The sequence below is a fragment of the Spinacia oleracea genome, chromosome 2, assembly GCF_020520425.1.
Source record: "Spinacia oleracea cultivar Varoflay chromosome 2, BTI_SOV_V1, whole genome shotgun sequence".
Classification (NCBI taxonomy): domain Eukaryota; kingdom Viridiplantae; phylum Streptophyta; class Magnoliopsida; order Caryophyllales; family Amaranthaceae; genus Spinacia; species Spinacia oleracea.
In genome coordinates, this window is record NC_079488.1 from 111992632 (window position 1) to 112013144 (window position 20513).

General features: G+C 36.2%; 2 protein-coding genes across 5 annotated transcripts; one reads left to right on the top strand and one right to left on the bottom strand.

Annotated features, from left to right (window-relative positions):
- Window positions 1-226: 226 nt before the first annotated feature.
- Window positions 227-4710, bottom strand: LOC110804024 (uncharacterized). The gene is made up of 15 exons (XM_022009869.2): window positions 4566-4710; window positions 4264-4357; window positions 3458-3636; window positions 3034-3084; window positions 2776-2832; window positions 2565-2685; window positions 2156-2222; window positions 1978-2019; window positions 1743-1848; window positions 1379-1489; window positions 1155-1226; window positions 759-860; window positions 618-664; window positions 487-514; window positions 227-396 (listed from the first exon to the last, which is right to left on the bottom strand). The coding sequence occupies exons 1-15, from the start codon at window positions 4581-4583 to the stop codon at window positions 316-318; spliced, it is 1176 nt and encodes a 391-aa protein (XP_021865561.2). The 5' UTR covers window positions 4584-4710; the 3' UTR covers window positions 227-315.
- A 1848-nt stretch (window positions 4711-6558) lies between these two features.
- LOC110804075 (uncharacterized) lies at window positions 6559-20486 on the top strand. Of its 4 annotated transcripts, XM_022009669.2 has the most exons (12): window positions 6559-6814; window positions 6949-7119; window positions 10112-10229; window positions 11363-11459; window positions 12188-12294; window positions 12919-13041; window positions 13255-13408; window positions 15091-15151; window positions 15249-15619; window positions 16010-17642; window positions 18196-18608; window positions 20078-20486. In XM_022009669.2, the coding sequence occupies exons 2-11, from the start codon at window positions 6992-6994 to the stop codon at window positions 18440-18442; spliced, it is 3039 nt and encodes a 1012-aa protein (XP_021865361.1). In that variant the 5' UTR covers window positions 6559-6814; window positions 6949-6991; the 3' UTR covers window positions 18443-18608; window positions 20078-20486. The 4 variants fall into 4 exon arrangements, with proteins under 4 accessions (XP_021865361.1, XP_056693849.1, XP_021865421.1 ...); XM_056837871.1 differs by lacking the exons at window positions 6559-6814; window positions 6949-7119 and having other exon boundaries at window positions 11363-11407; XM_022009729.2 differs by lacking the exons at window positions 6559-6814; window positions 6949-7119; window positions 10112-10229; window positions 11363-11459 and having other exon boundaries at window positions 12911-13041.
- The last annotated feature ends 27 nt before the right edge of the window (window positions 20487-20513 follow it).

Here is a 20513-nt window from a genome sequence, read left to right on the forward strand (position 1 = left end):
GGTTTATAGAAATCATAAGCAAAATATATGTTTATGGTCAAAATTCTCCACATTAAACCACCCATTAGTTCTTTTTCATTTCAACACCCTCTTTTTGCTATACCGTCTTGTTAGTTACCAAAAAAATTATAAAGATGGTTGTGCATATTCTGAAAAGAGGGTGGTGAAGCGAAAACGGTACACAATTTGGGCAGTTTTGTGGTAAAGGCATGTGTTACTTCCTATAGATGATAACTAGTCAAAATTGGCACATAAAACCTAAGAAATATAAAATATGATTTGTATTGAAACAACCTGCTTGGAAAGCGTTGAAGGTCATCTACAGCACGAAGAAATATCAACTTCTGCAACCTCCATGGCATTGCAGACCCATTCAGGTATATCGCCTTTGGGAAACTACACAAAGAGCATAAAGGTCTTTAAGATTTTTTACCAAACTACAATGTTATCGAAAAAGGAAGGAATGTATTTCAGCTGAGTTTTTACCATCTTCTGTAAAAAATCGCACACAAACCTGCAGAATTGAAAATCGAAAAAGTGATGACAGGCCTCAAAACAGCAGTAAAAAATGGTGAAGTAAATACAGTTGAGTATAGCATAGAAGTTTTGTTACGTACAATGGAAAGCGCTGCTCAACAATAGATGTATGAAGATCTCTGCTTAACTGGAGAAAAATTCCACAACAAAATCATGGATATCAGCTGAAACTGTGAACTAATAGATCCTAGGAAACACACTAATAAAAAAAAGAGTTGTACCTTCATCATGTAATACACATTGTGATATGACACAAGCTGTGAGCCCATTGCTTCTTTTGTAACAAGACAATGGATGTAAGCTCTTGTATATGTCTTGCAGACCTACGGCGAAAGGACAAGGGAGAGGATGAGAAATTGCAGAAGTAATAATACTACTTCATAAGGTAATTTTTTAAGATCGCCTCATAACAGGACACTTCATCGATTTAGTAAGAAGTTTATACTTTCCCATCATACTCTTATTGACACTCTTGACACAGAATCCAAAAAAAGACTACATTGGTATGGATAGAGATGTAAATTTATTAACGATGAAGGACTATTAAGGTATTTTACTCAGATCTTAGAAATGACTTTCAATCAAATATGATCGGTAATTCAGGGACAGAGTATTACCATGCAAGCACAGGAAGGGTCAATTGGGCGAGTATCATCAGCCATGGCCTTGTGCTTTAGTTTTAATACCCCCTGCAAGGAAAACCCCGGTTAGAGAAAAATAAAACAAGAAGAATAAGGCAGATTCTTTGATGAATCAAGGTATAACAGCCATAGGGGCAGTACATCAAAATTCAAATATTATAATTTTGCTAAGAAGAAGTTTGCAGAAGCTTTTGACATACCTCTGGTATAAGGGCAGTACCAAAACGAGCAGTGCGTGTGGGATAAACACAATCATACATATCAGCACCCAAAGCACTACAAACAACAATGTCTAATGGATAACCAACACCCTGAAACAAGCAAAAATGACTTGTAATAAAAGCAAGTAGGATGAGGGGCTTGGGCTCCGTTCTATAAAACTTATTTTGTCTGAAATAAAATTATTTTTGTGTGAAAATTTCTGGGGAAAAAAACTTGTTTTTTCTGAAATTACGTTATCTAAACTTAATTGAACTTATCTGAACTTATTTTGTCAGAAATAAGTCAAAATAAGTTGAACAGAACAGAGCCTTGATATGATTTATTATAGAGACTTCACAGTACCATAACATATCGTGGTTTATCCTCAGGCAATGCAGCAGTGCATTGTGCAACAACGCGCCAGAATAATTCCTTGCTTTCACCACCTGAAAGACCACCAATAGCATAGCTATCACAGAAGTGAGCATCGTTTTTCAGTGTTTGGATAACCGAAGATTGGAGGTGACTCCCGTCCTACCATCCAAACTGAAACAGGAAGGCAATTTTATTCAAGGACAAGGTATGTTTAGTTGCTTACCCAGGTAGGTTCCTTTCAACTAAGCCTTTGACACAAATATCCCTGATGAAATTAGGTTTACAGAAGAGCTAAAAAGTGAGGACAACAGAAAAGTAGATAAGTGTAATACTAAAGAAAGAAACAGATATTCAAGGAGCAAATAACAAAGAAGCTTGACACAAAAGAAAACAGGATTCACCTGAGCACAGGATCCAAACCACCTTGTACAATACCAAATAAATTCTGTTCATTTGGCCTCTTGTGTGCTGTATAAAAGATGACCATAACTCGATAAGTAAACATGGGTGACAAATGCAACTAGTGAAAATCACAAAGAAATGCTTGCTTTAAGATCTAAGCTTCCAGCAATTGACTTAAAAAAGCTAGGTTTGCAAGTTATTCAGCTGTTTCTAATACATCAAATTCACCCAACCTTGCCATAAATTTTACTGCAGGATCAAAAGTATGGCATACTTTGCAACAGAAGAGCACTTAGATTGTCCAAATGACTAGTCCATATGCACGCAATTATTCATAATCTTTCATTTGGAAGCAGACAATAAATCAGACATCCAATACAGCATCTTACTATCTCTTATCTATCTCACCTTCAATGCATCGGTCTATCCAACGTAGTGTGCGATACATAGCCGCCTCAATTCTAGGACCAGTCACAGTTGTTCCTACAACATCATCTAGGGCCATAATGATATCTGCTCCAATTCTGTTCTACAGGGTAGAAAAGTAAAAGATGAATTTAGCTAAACTCGAGATGAATGAACAAAGGTTAACTCAGCCAAAAAATAGTATGAGTCTTACTTGGATTTGAATAGACTCCTCTGGTGTCAGAAGCATTGGCTTTCCATCTACAGGAGACTGATGAAGCAAGCTTAGTTAGATTCAAGATAAACACAAATGAATAATCAGTAAGTTTTTGAAAATAATGGAAGAAATATAATAGATTGTAAGATAGATAAGGACATTAATCAACTGAAAACATGCATAACACTGAAGTAATGTTTCATGTTTTTGCTAAATTAAGCGATGGCTGAAATGTAGACAATGCCATTCAATTACCTGAAATGTCACTCCCTTTTCAGTGATATCAGCCAAATGCAACAAAGATACCTAGAAATCAAACTCACTAAAGTAAGATACATCAATTTACTCCTTCATAACCTCAGTTAAGACGAAAAAACAGAATAATCATGTTAGTTTAGCATATGAAAAGGGTTGTTAGTTGTTACCACCTCAAATACCCGTGTCAGATTATCGACACTCGGACATGGATATGGACACTTCATTTTATACTAGAATCATGCATTTTTTTCACAAAATAGATGTGTCGGACACTTGGACACATACCCATGTCCGAAAATGGGTATTCGAGTCCGAGTAACATAGAAGAAAACAGCATATCATGCAAATGAAATATTCCTAAAGTAAACAAACAAATACCAATGTAACTCAAAATACTGAATCACTAAAGACAAAAGGCAACCATTTGAAAGCCACCAGAATCAGTAAGCAATCCCCTGGACCAATTCATAAACTTGTGAAGACCTCCTAGTTCATCAATCAACCCTGAACTTGGCCTGAGCTCCAAATGATATGTATTTCCCAATATAATTTGGCAACCGATTTCCTCAAGCTGGCTGTTTGTCAAGCCTTTGATCGTCCCTATAATCCAAATTCCACAAATAAGTATTCTATTCAAGCTAATGGAACAACATCTCTATAATTTACCCCTCGCATACAAGGTTATCAAAATCGAGATTCTACTTTGAATCGGAAGTAACTCAGAATAGCATACGAACAAGATAATAAAAGATTTTATTCTCAAATTTCATTGAAAGTGCTTATACTCTTATAGTGCTCATATTATAGGTGAAAAACGTAAAAACTGAATTCAAATTTACCGGCTTTTCGCTAGTTAAAATAAAGAAAATGTACAATCGTGTAGAATCGTAAATCGAAAGGTAACACAATATATGAATCGTAGAATCGTATCGTTGGCGAGTAAAGTATATCGGGTGACATTTTCAAAAATAAATTGTCATGATATACAATATGAACTCCGAATATTAAATATATTAAATATACATTTTCTTTTATAATTTTTTTAAAAAAATTTATTATCAATTATATTTTTACTTCACAATATTTATAAAAATGGCACCAGCTACACATATTTTGGCAATTTTGAAGATTATTTAGCAATTTCTGGGATAAACATATACTCTGTAGTTCAAAGATTACGATTTACGAGCACATAAGATAAGACGTAAAATAGGAAGGGGTGCGAACCTTGAGTTCCCACAGGCATGAATAGAGGCGTCTGGCATACGTAGTGAGGAAGTGTTAGCCTCGATGCTCGAGCTCGATTAAACCTCCCTAAAATCTTTAAACCACAAAATTACATAATTCAGTACACAACAAAATAAAGACGATGACAATAACATCAACAACAAAAACAAACCCAGTATATTGCATTTTTGTCCTGTTTCGAGTCGTCAACCTTAATCACGCGATTATTTAAGTATTAAGAAGAAGAAGAAGAAGAAGAAGAAGAAGAAGATAATTTGGGGTGGAGAAATTCGATAGAGTACCTCGAACCGAAGCGCCATTGTTGACAGAGGAAGATAGAGAGGCGACTATTGGTGTCTTTTTTCCCCTAATTTTGCTAATTATGGAGTGATTCGTTAGTTTATTTTTTTGGGTGCAGACAAGGGTTTAAGGAGGGGACCAATTTCGGTGATAAAGGGTTTTGACTCTTGACTTTCTTTCTTTATGAACGTATGCCCGCTTTATATTGCGGTAATAATTTTTTTTTCCTCATTCATCATTTTCTTGTTACTTATTAGATCCTATCATGGTTTAGTTTTTTCGCATATCATATTAACTAAAAGACAAATAGCTAAAAGACAAAAAATAAATTACCATTCCTGTAAAAAAAAGTACAATTCTGTTAAAAAAAGTACAATTCTGTAAAAAAAAATACCATTTGTGTTTAGAAAAGTACCATTTAATTATTTTTTTGTCATTTTTCCTATTTTGTCTTTTGTTCTGATATGTATTTTCCCATACATATCTGATATGTATTTGTACTTCCTCTCCTATCATATCAGACCAGATCAGAAAAATAAAAAACATTTATAATAAGCATTCAGACCACAACATATCAAATTAGACTTGAAACTAAAAAATCAAACCAGATAAGTGGAAAAAAACAATGCCCAAGGCCCCAAAAACAATCCAAATGAAATGTATACCCGTAAATCAATCTTACATACACGCGCGAGAACAAAAGAACATACAAGTATACAATATGTAAGTAATAATCCTTAAAATCTAAAAATGTGTACGTCGATTCAAATGTAAGTGCAGTAATATCATACTAAGGCCTTGTTCTTCTGAGCTTGATTTGGTTGAATTGAATAGAACTGGACAGAATTGAAAAGAGCTGAACTGTATAGAGCTACATGGAGATGAATTGAACTGAAAACTAAACTAAATTGAATTGAACATAACTTAATAGAATTGGATGAATAGCAAATAGTAAATAATGAACAATATATAATGAATAGTGAATAGTGAATTATGAATTAGGAATAATATTTAATAATATGCAGAACATGCTTATGCTTATAGTTGATTTTAGCAATGTCTTTAACATGATAGACCGAGGTACTATGCTTAGTGAGGTCCGGCGTCGATGCCCCTCGCTCTCTCATTAGGTTGAATTCAATTATGCGCGTCCCGCAAGGCTGTATTATGACGAATTTATCTTGCTATCTTCCCAGAATGTTCAGCAGGGTGATCCTTTTGGGCATTTGTTATTTGCGCTTACCTTGCACCCACTTGTCCATCTGATCAACGAAAGATGTAACCTGGATTTCATAACTTGGTACCGGTACCATTATTGGGGACACTGCATTGGTGGTCCGGTCAGCTTGAATGTTGTCTTTTACAATCGCTTGATAGATGACATGGTCTCGAAAATTGTGAGTTTGATGGAGGTCGTTGTTGGCCTTAATGATCCTCAGTTGGAGCTCCTCATTCTACGAAGCTGTGTGTGTGTCAGCCGATTGTATTTCTCTCTTCGGACTTGTCCCCCACATATGCTTGGATTTGCTCCTCTTACATTTGACCATGGCTCGAGGAAGACTATTCGGGAGATTATTGTGGCCGGGGTTCCTGGCTTTGGTGATTGGCAGTGGCGTTGTGCCACTCTACCTTTTCGTTTTGGTGGCTTCGTGGTCTACGCCGCCCCTTATTATTTGCCTAATTGACCAAAAATGTGAACAAATAAGTAAATGATAAATCCAACAAATAATTTCACTAATTTTCTTTGAATTGATCACTTTCCGAACAAATATATTATCACCGAATATGTTAGAGTAAATTTATACGGAGTAATTTTTTAAAATTGGTTAATTTTTTTAAGATGAACCAAAACGATTAACGAGGCAAATATAAAAAAACTTACTCCGTATTTATTATTATTATTACTATTTTGATCCAATAATGTCCCTTAAGCAACATTGTCGGCTGTTTGATTACTTCCTTTAATAGTCCTCCGTAATTCCGTATCATTATCGCGGGACCATAACACTTTCTGGCACGGCGTTGGCTGAATTCAAGTTTTAAACAACCCAAAAATACGGTCGTATTTTTTCAAAACAACGTGGAGCCTCATGGTCTTCGTCGTCGTCGTCAATGTCCCTGTAAATTAATCACCCTCTCTTTTTCTCTCTCCTCAATTCCTACGCAGGGCTACGAACTTCGCATCTCGCTGATTTCGAACCCTAAAACTCCGATTTCGTTGCTAGATCCATCAATTCATCGATCGCCATCGGTAAAGTCGATTCTTCTTCGCTCATTTTCAGTTACATTTCATGATGATGCTTGATCTGAGCTACGTAATGCATTTCTTCTGTGATTTTTTTGTAATTGTTTGAATTGTTGTGGATTTTGATCTTTTGTTGGCAGGTGATTTGGTTATTTTTTGGAAATTTGAGAGAAATTGTACAAAATGTTTCGCGCTCCGGCAACAGTTGAGGAACAATTGATTTTGAAAGCTATAAAGGAGGAGTGTCCATGGGAGAGTTTACCTAAACGGTTGCAATCTACTCTGTCTTCTAAAGAGGAATGGCATAAAAGGTATGTATAGCTTCTCATATCTGATGATAACTTCATAAGTACTTAGTCACCTGGTCTGCAATTAGTTGTCAGGTTGATAGTGTGATTTGAACTGATCCGTACTAGTATTGTTCAGCGGAGTGTAATTTTTGGTACAAGTTTAGTTTGGTCTTCCTAGAACTAAATTATGTTGCATAAGATTTACATTGAATTGGACAAAACATTTGGATGATCAAACGCAATAGTTGCTCGGAAAATATGTGACTTGAAGGAACTTGTGCAATACAAATGGTGTTCTGCTGTAATTAGTCGAAAATTCGCGCAATGCTGAGTGTTTGTGTGTTTGTTTGTTTGTGTGTGTATGTGTGTGTGTGTGGTTACATCTACATATATTTGCTGATATTACGGATGCAATGTGGTTTCTCCGGTATCTGGTTGGAAACTTGGAACAATAGCATCACTTGATGTATGGTGTGTAGTTGTGTACTGAGAATTCCGCAGAACAATAGCATAATTCCCCAATTTTGTAAAGGCAAGAGTTTGTCGCTTCTTGTAAAGACAAAAGGAAAAGAGTTAATATCTGGTTGGAAACTTGGAACAATAACATCACTCCCCAATTTGACTAGATATTTCGCTTTTGGAAAGGGAGAGGGGTGGGTAGTTGGACTGTGACAACAAGAAGATTGGTATATTCGATCTAATACAAAAAGGGAAGTTAGTAAGTCACATTGATCCAAATTGTAGGTGCTATGTGCTTTCTACTATATTAGGGAGTACTATTTACGAGTTTACTATTGTCATGACAAGGGCAACTTAACAGTGAAATCAAATGCGAGGAAGCTTTTATATCTTTCTATTTGATCTTGTTTCTTCAATAGGCAGGAGCACTCATTTGCATGATTGATTTAAGCTTTGTTGTGATACTAAAACCTAGATATTAACATCCAAAAATGGCTTTTCGCTTTTCACGTATCTTTACAAAGCTACTGCCTACTTTGGGTTATCATACCTTTTCATGTAGCTACTGATGCATATTGAATTTAAAGACAGGAGTATTTGCTGGCCCTACGTCATTATGTTTTGTTATCTTTTGGAGTGTGGAATGATAATTTGATAGGGGCGTGAATATTTTTAGGTTAACAAGGAAGCTAGATGTTATTCAAGAGAGTTTAAAGGTATAACGTACAAGGGTAAGTGATTCAAAGGTAAGGGAATGGGATACCATACAGGGAAGTGTGAGATAGATAAGGGAGAGAATGATGGCCATGTAAAGAGTGTAAGAGCGCTACTTTTGGAATTGAGTTTTAGGATTTGATGTTCAAAGAGAGCAAAATATGCGCCTAAAGATGAAGTCAAATTAAGCTAGCTTGTGTTTGTAATGGTTGTTCTTGGGAGTAAGAGAGTAGTTTGATTAAGGAGATTAAGGTGGTGGGTGGTTCACTTATTAGGAAAAAGATGCTACAATAGAGGAGAATCTCCCCGATTACGAGACTAGTGTTAAGGAGCTTGTTGTTGTTGGTAACCACATCAGAGAAGACGATAGGTTGAAGGCCTATGTGTAACATTTCAATTTGCTCATGATGATTTTCATGCCGACACTACACTCTTTTCCCCCCCCTTTCTTTTTTCCCTTTCCTTTTCTGATACTATGGAACAGTCACTTTAGGTGATAAATTTGAAGGAATGTCTTATTAGTTGTTTAATATGTTAATCATATTCAGCTACCAGTGTTTGACACTTGTTTGTGTTTAGGTGTAAAACTCGACAGTTCTTTTGAAAAATTGTCTGCTTTGGGTAATTGGGTTTAAAATGAAATATCACGAGTTCAAACTCATGTTGGCAGATCATGTATCAGATACCTAAGGAGTTTGAGTTACATAGGAGACTTTCTTTGGTCTAGGGTCGAGGAAGAAGAGAAGACATCACTAGAAGAGCTGCGATAAATTTGATGAAAAGGGAGATATAGGTTATTTAGCCTGGTGTTCAAGAACAATTATTTGGTGGGACAATGACTTTGATATTTTTGCAATATTTTGGATTTCTTTGGCATACATCAATCAAAAGCTGGTATGCTCATCCTAATGGTTCCAATTCATGCTCACGAAAGTTCATTTCATAAGCATATGTCATTTTTAACAGTAAGTATAACTGTATGAGAAAGGTTTCAGGGATTTTGTTGCTTTTTGGGAAGAATCTTCTGTGTGGTTGTATCCTTTTTTCTTTTTCTGTACCAGGGTCTATTGATTGGGGTGACTTCTTCATGCATTTATCTATTTGGGTGGAAGTATAAATGATTCTTCATGAAACTTCCACTTTTTTTAAAAGAATCCTTAAGAGTGCATTGGTGATCTCGCTATTTTGTTGGATATTGTTAACTTGTTAATTCTATTTACTTGACGGGTTCATAGATTTAGAGGAAGTAGGTTGATTCATCAGGGTTTTTCTACTTGCAATTCCTTCCATAGCCATTTACCAATATACTTTATTACAACCTTCATTTTTTCTTTCTTTTTTTGGCTTTGTTAAAGAGGCCAATGTTTCAAAGTGATTCAAAGCTTTTTGTGAAGGCAACTTTGTTGCTGAAGGTAAATACTAAAGAAAGTCTGGATACGGGTTGTCACTTGTTTGAAACCTCTTTGTGGTGTAAGACATGTGGTTTTGTCAGGAGGTTGGTAGTTTTGTCCAGTCATTGTTGAGTAGGTGCAAGGGGTTCTAGTGTTGTGCAATTTACTGTTTTATTTTCCGTGGAATTTGGTTGCAAAGAAACCATAAGATATTCTGAGACCGGATTCATAGTCAGAATTCCCCCTCTTGGGAAATTTCCTTTCATTTGTTGTGTTTGTCCTTCTTTTTTCTTTTTATTAATTTTGGTGGTTCCATGTTTGTCTCTTTCTGTAACTTGATGAAAAACATATTGTCAATTAAAGATTAGAATATATTGTGCATCGAGTCTTATAGGGGGAACTGAATTCCCCCAAGTGCTGACTGAAGTTACTCTCGATTCTGCGAGCAGGGTGATTGAACATTGCATAAAAAAGAGACTCCAGTGGAATACATGTTTTGCTCGCAAAGTTATTAAAGAAAGCGAATACTACGAGGAGATGATGCGGTATCTACGGAGACATCTTGCGGTCAGTATTGTATCCATGTCTTTCTGTGGTTCTATTCTGTCCTATATATGTGTAGGATTTTTCTTCTTGTGTTTTACCTTTTGCAAACAATATAATGATTTACAACAATTTCTGTCGAGAGATCTTGCTGTCAGTATTGTATCCATGGTTTAATGCTATCATAAGGAATCCCAATGAGTCCTAGTACTGTGGTTGATAGTAACTAACTAAAATCGCACCATCCACTTTTTTAAAGTCCGTTGCTCTCACTTACAACAAGATACGGGAACCTTACTCCAATAATTGTTGAGAAGCTTATTTGTTGGAATTCCTGGGGAAAGGCATATACAGTCTGCCATATTACCACTAGAATGGCTGTTACATTAGTGAAGCACTTGATCTTGGCTGTTTTGATACTATCTTTTGAAGTGGTTGAAAGTTGAAGCATATGTGCGGAGTGATTAAGTGTTCAAACTTCAAAGAAGTACTCCTTGTTTTAACTGGAACATATCCAAAGCAAGCTGACAGCTTGTTAAACAACAGAAGAACAGGAACTTGTTAGTTATATACTTATATCCAAAGCTAAAGAATTGCCTAAAATAATTTTCCATTTCTTCTTTCATCTTATAATAAACAAAAAAATTTGATAAACAGTAATGAAGTCAACATCGTAGAAAAAGGAGAATGAACAGAGTATCTAAACAGTAAAATTCTCAAATCTTACGCCTATGCTTTAAATGAAAATGTATGCTATACATTGGGCACCTCAAAAAACGAATTTATCACTGAAGTCGAACAATTTATGCTTCCTTTGGTTAATAATTGGTGACTTCATAAGGTGAAACGTGTTTGGTGTATCTGTGGAGGAACTTCCTTGATCCCCTGGTGATTTGCTTTTACTCTTTAAAAACAGGTGTTAAGTTTCTAAGAAGTATGATATCACTAGGTATGTCCTTGTGGACCCAGTTGTGGGCCTTGTGGCATAATTTCTCGAGTTCCTCTTTACCTTAGTTCTCTATCTGTGTTTGTTTGTGAGGAGAGGGAGAGGAAGGGGATTCCCGGTTACTAGAATGTCCTATGGAATTTCCAATGTTTTTGTACCTTAATTCCATGATAAAGCTCCTAACTCAGACATTTTTTTTTTTTTTTTGCAGTTGTTCCCTTATCACCTCTCAGAATATGTATGTCGAGTAATGAGGGTATCTCCTTTCCGATATTACTGTGATATAATATTTGAAGTTATGAAAAATGGTAATTGATTCATCAGTTTTGCACATTACTGTGTTGTCTTCTATTATTGGATCATTATATATTGGCATATTGCAGTTTGTAGATAGTGGAATGAGAAATATTTGCCGTGTGTCCTTGAAGGCTGTTACTCTAACAAGTGCTATCTTGAATCAGTTTTTGTGTCAAAATTTGGTGATCAAAACCAATAGATCCCATCACTTATTTTATACGTAGTACTTTGTATACGTAAAGAATTCATTACAAAAAAGACACCACGGGAGTTACTATTTCATGGACAAAAGGAGGGCTAAGAAATAAATTATTTCCTCAAGCTATCCTTTTTTTAATGTATATCCACATACCAATGAAAGTCAAATGCCCCTCATAAATTGTTCACTCCAGCTATACAATATCTTGATTTGGGTTGTTGGTCCTCCTCCAACTTAAGGACAATGTTGACATTTTGTTTGTCTTTGCTTATAAGTGAGATTTTATTAGTTATTATCTTTCTTCATTGTAGATGTAAAAATTGAAGGGATTTCATGCTTTTCCCCTACGGCCCTACCGATTCCCTCTTCTTTTTCATAAGTTCTGATGTTCACAATCAGGCTCCTATGTCCTCCTATCCCCCTTCAATTGCATGGTCCGACATTTTATGTCTTTCCCATTTGCAAAAGATAGTCTTTATAGTGCTTCATATACTCCTTATCTCTTTAAATTGACTTATCATTGATATGGTACTCTTGCAGAACAACCTTATGACAGCATTCCAAATTTTAGTGCAGCAGATGCATTACGGATAACAGGAATTGGGAGGAATGAGTTCATTGATATAATGAACAAATGTAGATCTAAGGTACTTCCTAAGTGCTTTGTGTTATTTTTGAGAATATTCATCATGATGTTAACTATATGCAGCAGATGAGATGTACGCACAAGACAGTTATTGCTGCCTTAGCCCTTTCTTACTTAATGAGGTGCGAATCCCCATTTTTTTAGTCGAGGGACAAAAAAAATATTTATTGGGGGTCAAACGACTCAAACCTAGAGGAAGTGAATCCAGTTGTTTATGGAGATTTTTCTACTGACCAATTATTTAATCCCTCCCTCCCTCCCCCTACCACCCATATTTTTTAATCTTTGATTTTGTTGGGAATCAAAGTGTTATTGCTGCAACAATTATCCAAAAAAGATAGAAGATAAATAATTCTTAAAACTCTATTTGCAACAAAAAATAAAAAAACAATTTTTCCGCAAAGTGTTTTTTTTAACTGTTTGTAGGTTTCTAGTTTAAATTCCAAATTTATTATCAAGTGGTGCACATAAATTTTGTGGGAAATAATCAAACAAATTACTGGGCAATATGTTTCATGGTTAATTAGAAAAACGGAACAATGGGTTAAGTGGCATTGCTTATCTTACCTTACGATTCCTGATACCTTTTTCTGATTTCTTCCTTCATTGATGTGGAGCTGTTCAGAAATTCATGTGGAAAATAAACAAGTCAATTGCAAAAGAACAACTACCGGCACAGCCAGTGGATTTTCCAATCGAGCCTTGGTGGGGAGTTTGTCTTGTCAACTTTACTCTTGAAGAATTTAAGGTAAACTATCCAATTTGTTGTCGTTTTCTGTGTCTCATCCCTTGAACAATTTGGTGGCCTTTGTACATGTCAATTTTACTGTTCTGAGTGTTCACCCTTTTTTGTGGGCAATGTCTTATTATCTTTTTTAAAAACAAAGTGATTCCATGATTTTTAGTTGATGCTGTTCTAAAAATTTCTGTAAGTTTAATATCGTTTTCTTAATATTTTCAGAAACTTTCAGACGAAGAAATGGCAATGATTGATAAAGTTTGCAAGGAGGAAGCCAACTCATACGTTCTTTTTAATCCTGACATTATAAAGGGGCTATACCGGCGGGGTTTAATATATTTTGATGTTCCTGTATATTCGGATGACCGGTTCAAAGGTAATTTTCCCCCAAATATACCCTTTTGACATCAGAAGTAGTTTTATATATACTTACTTACTGGCTTATGGAATAATTCATATTATCCAGGGTATCATTTGACTACTTTTCGTACATACATCTTTGTCTAATGTCATGATTTACAGACTTATATCCCTTCAAAAGTATTTTGTTGATTTAAAACATGCTACGCTCAACCAAATCTCTGTAACATCATGTGTGACATTAGGATAAATGTTCTCCTCAAAGTAGTAGCGTTGAACATGAACTGCTGTCGGTCTTACATTGTTCAAGCATTTTTCAAGCACCTCGCCTCTCCCCTTCAAACCCCTATGATCTATTGATCTGGATTCTGAATATTTAAGCAACCTGTGCCAGTGTGCCCTCTTTATTTCACCGACACTTTCTTTGTTTCGTCTTCATGTTCTGTTTTATTATATGTTTATACATTTTTTTAATACTATTTTCTGCCTGTGTCGAAGCAAATAATAAACGGACATGTGCACTCCCTATGACTCTAAGCTTAAGGACTGCCATCCTAACCCTTCCTGTAAACCAGGAGAAAGGGTTGGACATGTAGGTAGCATTTATGTCATCACATAGGGAGTTTGTACATGGATAATCTATCTCCTGCTTGGAGGTTATTCTTCCCTTTCTACTGTCAAGTATATAAATTTGAGGTTAGTACCTACTTCCTGTAGCACCAATACTGTTTCGGGTAGAGGTACCTTGTTGTTGGGGTTCTTTTCTGTTGGGGCTAGGGGAGGTTGGAAGCTGGGGTAACAGTTATGATGTCTTTTCATTTCGTCTTTTACCCTTTCTTGGGTGTAAAATCAACACTTCACTGTTACTACGTATATTGTATTTTATGGCTTATTACCCCGCCACCACAAGGTCCACAAGGGCACTAAATACCTTACATGAACACTCTCTGTTTGGCCATTCTGCTATCAATGAACCCAAACCGAAAGATATAAAAAGAATTTTTTATTTACCTCTAGAGGGGTAGGGCTGTAGGGCAGTGAGCGGGTGATCCTTTTACATCAGTGTTCGTCTGGTATGGGTTGCTCTTGGATGCGGATCTTGTGATTAATGAGGTTGTTGATGACTTCAGAAGGAAGGGCTAGTCTGGGCTCCTGATTAGGCTGGATTTTGAGATAGTGCATGATGATGTTTCTTGGATAAAGTTATGGAAAGGGAAGGTTTTGGGTCTCTGTAGAGATCGATTTGGGAAATGCCTTACACTTTATGTTCTTTTGGTGTAAGTTGATTGTCACAACAGGAGGTAGTTTCAGCTTTACAGGCAAGATGAGTTCTGATGCAGAAAAACCATCTTGTGCTTTTGTTTTGGTGGGTTTTTCATGCATCACTCGCATCACAATGTCTTAGATAGTTTCATGCCAATTGATTTTCATACGTATTAGAAATACGCATTTCCAACTCAGGGCATGGAGCAGCTGATATATGAACTTGACTGGTCTTCAAATTGTATATCAACTTAGACATTTCTATGTATGAAATAATTTCCTAGAGTTTAAAGATTACACTAGAAAATGTTGTTTTGGCAACATCCTCTTTTGTGTCTTCACTTTCTCTGTTGAATGATTACATCATTTTTTATTAAATATACACATCGTATATTTCTTTGCTGTTCATCAAACATTTGATATAGATTTTTTCAGTGTCTAGGTTGGAGGGCTTTGTTTCAAATAGGGAGCAGTCCTATGAAGATCCTATTGAGGAGTAAGCACGTTAAATCATTACGTAGATACCCTGCTCTTGAACTTTAGTATGCAAATTGAATTTAATTAGATCCTTACAATTAATGTCCAATCTGCAGGTTACTTTACGCAGTTTTCGTTGTTTCAAGTGAAAATGCAACTGTTGCGGAACTTGCCTCCACATTACAGGCTGACCTCTTGCAGTTACAGTCTGCTGCATCCTTTGCTTGTCGATTGGGATGGGCTGAGAAAATAATAGATCCAGCATCTGTTCTTCAGGATGCTAATGTCCATGGATCTCTTCTTCTTAGCGATGATGAAGATGGTTCTCGGGCTAGTGTAGGGTCAGAGAACTTGTCATTGGATGGAGTCAGTGTTCAACAGGATTATTCAGGGTTAGAAAGCAGAGTAGCTTCAAATCATGCCCGTGTTGCATTCATTGTTGATGCTAATATAACTTCATACCTAATGATGGGGTCTGTGTCACCAGGTTTGGCTTTTTTTTTTTTTAATTCTATCTTTTCTGCTTCCCTTCGCAAACAGTTTTAGTTCCTGCCTAAAGAGATCATCATTTAGCATTTTTGAGCTGTTTGGCAGGGATGTCCTAAGTTTAAACATTCTTACCATTAGACTAGGAGTCTAGGACTGTTGGGAACAAAAGCTGTGCATTCATAGTTTCATACTGTTACATTTACTCATCTTTTTATCTTGGTGTATGTCTATTTTCCTTTTGGCACAAATGTTTGGATATTACTGAATGTCCATTTTTTTGAGGATCACCTACTGCAGTATAATTAGCTATTTATCAATATCAAATACTGTACACTTGCATCTAATATCTGACTCATTTCATGTTTTCCATTTATGTTTCCCATTTCAGGCTTAAAATCACATGCTGTAACGCTCTACGAAGCAGGGAAGCTGGGTCACGCTAGTATTGCAGATCTTTGCAAGGATTTGAGCACATTAGAAGGAACCAAATTTGAAGGTGAACTGCAGGAATTTGCAAATCATTCATCTAGCCTCCGTTGTGTTCTAGAATGTCTGCTTTCTGGAGGAGTTTCTGAGAGTACCGGAGATACAGAAATTGGTCATAAGGTGGACACTGTATCCTCGCATAGCAATAATGATGCCTCTGTGGAAGTTGAGACGAGCTTGACTCAAATCGATGGTGGTCTTAATGGTGATGAGTTCATCACTTCAGAAACTCGGGATAATATTTCAGAAACAGAATCTTCGGAAATAGATGTCCCCATAAACTCAATCTCTAGAGTCAGCTCTGGTAACACCAAAATTGTCAGTGAAGATCATGACAACGTTCTGTCTTCTACAGTCTTCTCTAATGATATGGATGATTCACGTGAGCAGCCTAGGTTGGAGCCTATTTCAGAGGATAATGAGTTTTCAGCCCTGGAAAGTGGTGCTACTAGAAGAAAAAGGAGTTATCGTTTGGATCTTCTCCGTTGTGAAAGTTTGGCCACCCTTTCACCTGCGACATTAGATAGATTGTTCCATCGAGACTATGATATTGTCTTATCAATGATTCCTCTACCCCCATCGTCTATTTTACCCGGGAAAACAGGCCCTGTACACTTTGGGCCCCCCTCACATTCATCCATGACACCTTGGATGAAACTAGTGCTATATTCAGCTGTTGGCAGTGGACCTTTGTCTGTTGTTTTAATGAAGGGCCAATATTTACGTTTACTTCCTGCACCCCTGGCTGGCTGTGAGAAAGCCCTTTTATGGTCATGGGATGGATCTACAGTTGGAGGAGTGGGAGGCAAATTCGAAGGGAGTTTAGTGAAAGGAACTATTCTTCTACATTGTCTTAATTCACTTCTTAGACATTCTGCTGTACTTGTGCAGCCTCTCAGCAAGTATGACCTTGATCGATCTGGGAAAGTTGTTACAATTGATATCCCACTGCCATTGAAGAATTCAGATGGTTCACTTGTGCATGTAGGAGAAGAGTTGGGGTTAGGCATTGAGGAAAGCACAAGATTGGGGTCGCTAATTAGAAACATAGTGGATAGAATTGATTTGTGGACCATAGGTTATATCCGCTTATTAAGACTTTTTATAGAGACAGATTCAGATCAGCTTTCACCTGATGATGAGAGATACGAATGGGTCCCACTTAGTGTAGAATTCGGTGTTCCTCTATTTAGTCCAAAACTATGCAAGAGTATGTGCAAAAGAGTAACCTCTTCCCAGTTGCTTCAGACAGAGTCCTTTGATGAGCACCATGAAGCAATGCAAGGGTTAAGGAAAAGGTTATGTTATGTCTGTGCAGAATACAGTGCCACGGGTCCCGCTGCAAAGCTTTTGTATCAGAAAGAGAAACCAAAGGATACGTCTCGACAACTCATGACCTATGCGAGTGGAAGATGGAATCCTCTTGCAGAACCATCTTCTCCCATTTCTGGAGCCACTGAGTATCAGAGGAAAAAACTTACGTCAAGGCAGCGTTCACGAAGGGAAGTTCTTAGTTTTGATGGGAGCATTCTTAGGTAACCTACTTTGACCTCTCATATTTAATACATGCTGACATTTCTCATTCTAGAAACACAGGTTTACCTCTCCTATTGGTTTGCAGATTTTGTCACCTTGATAGCTTTGTAACTTTTATGGCCCGTTTGGTAGCTGACCATAAATAGTGGCAGTGGGAATGAATTTGTATGTAAATTTGTAAGGAAAATCAATATCTATTCCCATGGTAATGCTAGTTCACTCAATATTATATCTTTTTCTTTATAAATTTCCATTACCATCCATTACTATTTGGGGAGTGGTATTAGGTTGGAATGCAAATTTATGAAGAAAAACACCAAGTTTGTGTCAAAAATTCATTACCATGGACATCATGATGTTATTTTCTTGCCAAATTAACACTTAGATTTATTCCCATTCCCACCATTTATTACCGGCTACCAAACAGGCCCTTAAGGGCTTTATATCTTGCTTTGTGATTCTGGTTCATCATGCACGTGCTTAATGCTTATGGTTTGATCTGATTGGTTTGGTTTCTCAAATTTCCTCAATGTCCTTGACTGTTATGTGCAGATCATATGCTTTGTCTCCAGTTTACGAGGCTGCGACAAGGCCTATTGAAGAATCAAATCCAACAACCGCGTCAAAAGCTGAATCTGATGATTCTGACAGCAAAGATGTGATCCTGCCAGGTGTAAGTCTCCTATTTGATGGAGAAGAGCTTGAACCTTTTGAGATCGGTGCTTGTCTCCAGGCTCGCCAACCAATTTCTTTAATTGCAGAGGCCTCATCAGCAACCTCTGCTCTAGCAGCTAAATAAGCTTCATAGCTCTAGGCTTCTGTCAGCGTTTTGGAGATCATAGCATCAGTAAATTGCATTGCTTACCAGTTACCATATATTGCTCCCCCTTCATGAATCAGCTCTGCTTATTTCTTCTCCTCTTCAGCCTGGAGGGCAATTAATCTTTTGTCTGCATGACCTTAAGGTACTCCCTCCATTCCTAAATAAGTGTTCTATTTCTATTTATAGCTTTCCTAAGTGTCCACTTTTCATTTTTGGACATACACTTATCCCAGTTTTCTATAAATCATGATTGTTTTTTCTTACACATTCTACACTTTTTCATCCCCACATCCATTTTTATCTACTAGACACTGCTTGAAAATTATTACTTCCTCTGCCTGGAATTAATAGCGCTGTTATCCCAATCCCTCATAATAAATGATTCACTGTGATTTCACTAAAATTACCTTTCATAATAGTTTTCTATCCACCCCCCCTCCTGTCTCTGCAACACACTTTAGATGGGGGTAATGTTTGGAAATCTAATCATATTGTATGGGATGTGATGAATTTTTCGGACGTTGCAAAGTATTACTCCCTCCGTCCCTTTTTATTCTTTACGTTTGGTATCATGCACGCGATTTAACAAATAATTAATGTAAATAAAGATTCCTTTTTACTTAAACAACGCCAAATACTAATATTTTAACTTTTTTTCAAAATTTGATATTGAGAAAATGAGAAAGATTTAATGTTCCAATGGGAAAGTGCGAGAGATTTAGTGGCCTAATGAATTTGATTGGCTTAAATAATTACTTGGCACGATTTTTGACAGCATATTATTATTAGGTACTTTTATGTTATAAACTTATAATATAAAAGGAAATATTCAAAGTGTAAAGATTAAAATTGGACACTAGAAACAGAAAACGTAAAGAATAAAAAACGGACGGACGGAGTATATGCCTATTATTTCTGGATGGATAATTTTTCACCAAACAATTATCCTACTTACTACAAAACTCTTTACACTAGTAATGTTTTGTGCTTATAATTTTGTACTTGTAACCAAAGTGGCTCTGTAATCAGATGATACTCATTGCAAAACCTCTGATTCCTGTGGTTTAGGGTGTTTTTGAATCCTCTTGCTTGTTTCCATTATATGTTTATGTCGTGACTCTGGTTCGATAAAAAGTAGAAACTAGTAAATTCTTCCAAGCTACTTCCTCCGCTTAGAAATAGTTTCACCACTTTCACTTTATGCACTATTCATATATTAACTTTGACCCTCTTTTTACACATAAAAAAAATATGTTATCATAAAAAAAATGTTTGGATTAGTCTTAATGTCTACTTTCAAATTATCAAAAGATAAATTATTTTTAATAATAGATAATTAGACATATTAACGGTCAAAGTTGTGCATTGGCAAACGTGAAAGTCAAAGTGGTGCAACTATTTCTAAACGGAGAAAGTATGTTTTTAAGCATATACTGATTAGTGAAATGATTCAAATGACTTATTTGCAATGATATACAAGTAGTTGTTACCTTCCATGTTGAAACGTTCTTATAAATTTTCTTCTTCAATCTTCCCCTTCCTATAATACGTTGAATTCATTGTATGCTTAAAAGTTGTATGAATAACTGTTGTGATGTTTTCGATCTGCAGGTGAATCTGGTGGCCTGTTCTTTGTGCATGTGGTTGAAGTAAACTGTAAATGATGTGATAGCACTACAAACAGATTATTTCATCCAAAAAAAAGAGTTCCAGTAGTTAATGACATTGTTAGTGTTTGGGATTATAGTAGAAATGATTTTTTTTTATTCTCCAAATTAAGTTTTGATTATTCTTTTTGGCTTGTAGTATATAGAAAGGTAATACCGTAATATGGCTTATTGTTCAAGCCTTTTGTGCTCTAGATTCATATCATTTGTTGTAGGTAGCGAGGGGTGTACTAGGTTTTTTTTATCGTAAGGGAAAAGGAAAAGAAACATCGAGGAGAATACAATGTAATAAGCATCGAGAAAATACGGAGTAGTGTTCAAATGAAATCAAATTTTGAAATTTGATACTTCACTCTTTGCTCTTTTTAGCAACCATTTAA

Coding starts and splice junctions, on each gene's coding strand:
- LOC110804024 (XM_022009869.2), bottom strand. Junction 1,227..1,378: donor GTACTGCCCTTATACCAGAG/GTATGTCAAAAG, acceptor TTTTCCTTGCAG/GGGGTATTAAAACTAAAGCA. Junction 397..486: donor GCGATTTTTTACAGAAGATG/GTAAAAACTCAG, acceptor CTCTTTGTGTAG/TTTCCCAAAGGCGATATACC.
- LOC110804075 (XM_022009669.2), top strand. CDS start 6,992: ATGTTTCGCGCTCCGGCAACAGTTGAGGAACAATTGATTTTGAAAGCT. Junction 7,120..10,111: donor AAAGAGGAATGGCATAAAAG/GTATGTATAGCT, acceptor TTCTGCGAGCAG/GGTGATTGAACATTGCATAA. Junction 12,295..12,918: donor TGAACAAATGTAGATCTAAG/GTACTTCCTAAG, acceptor GGAGCTGTTCAG/AAATTCATGTGGAAAATAAA.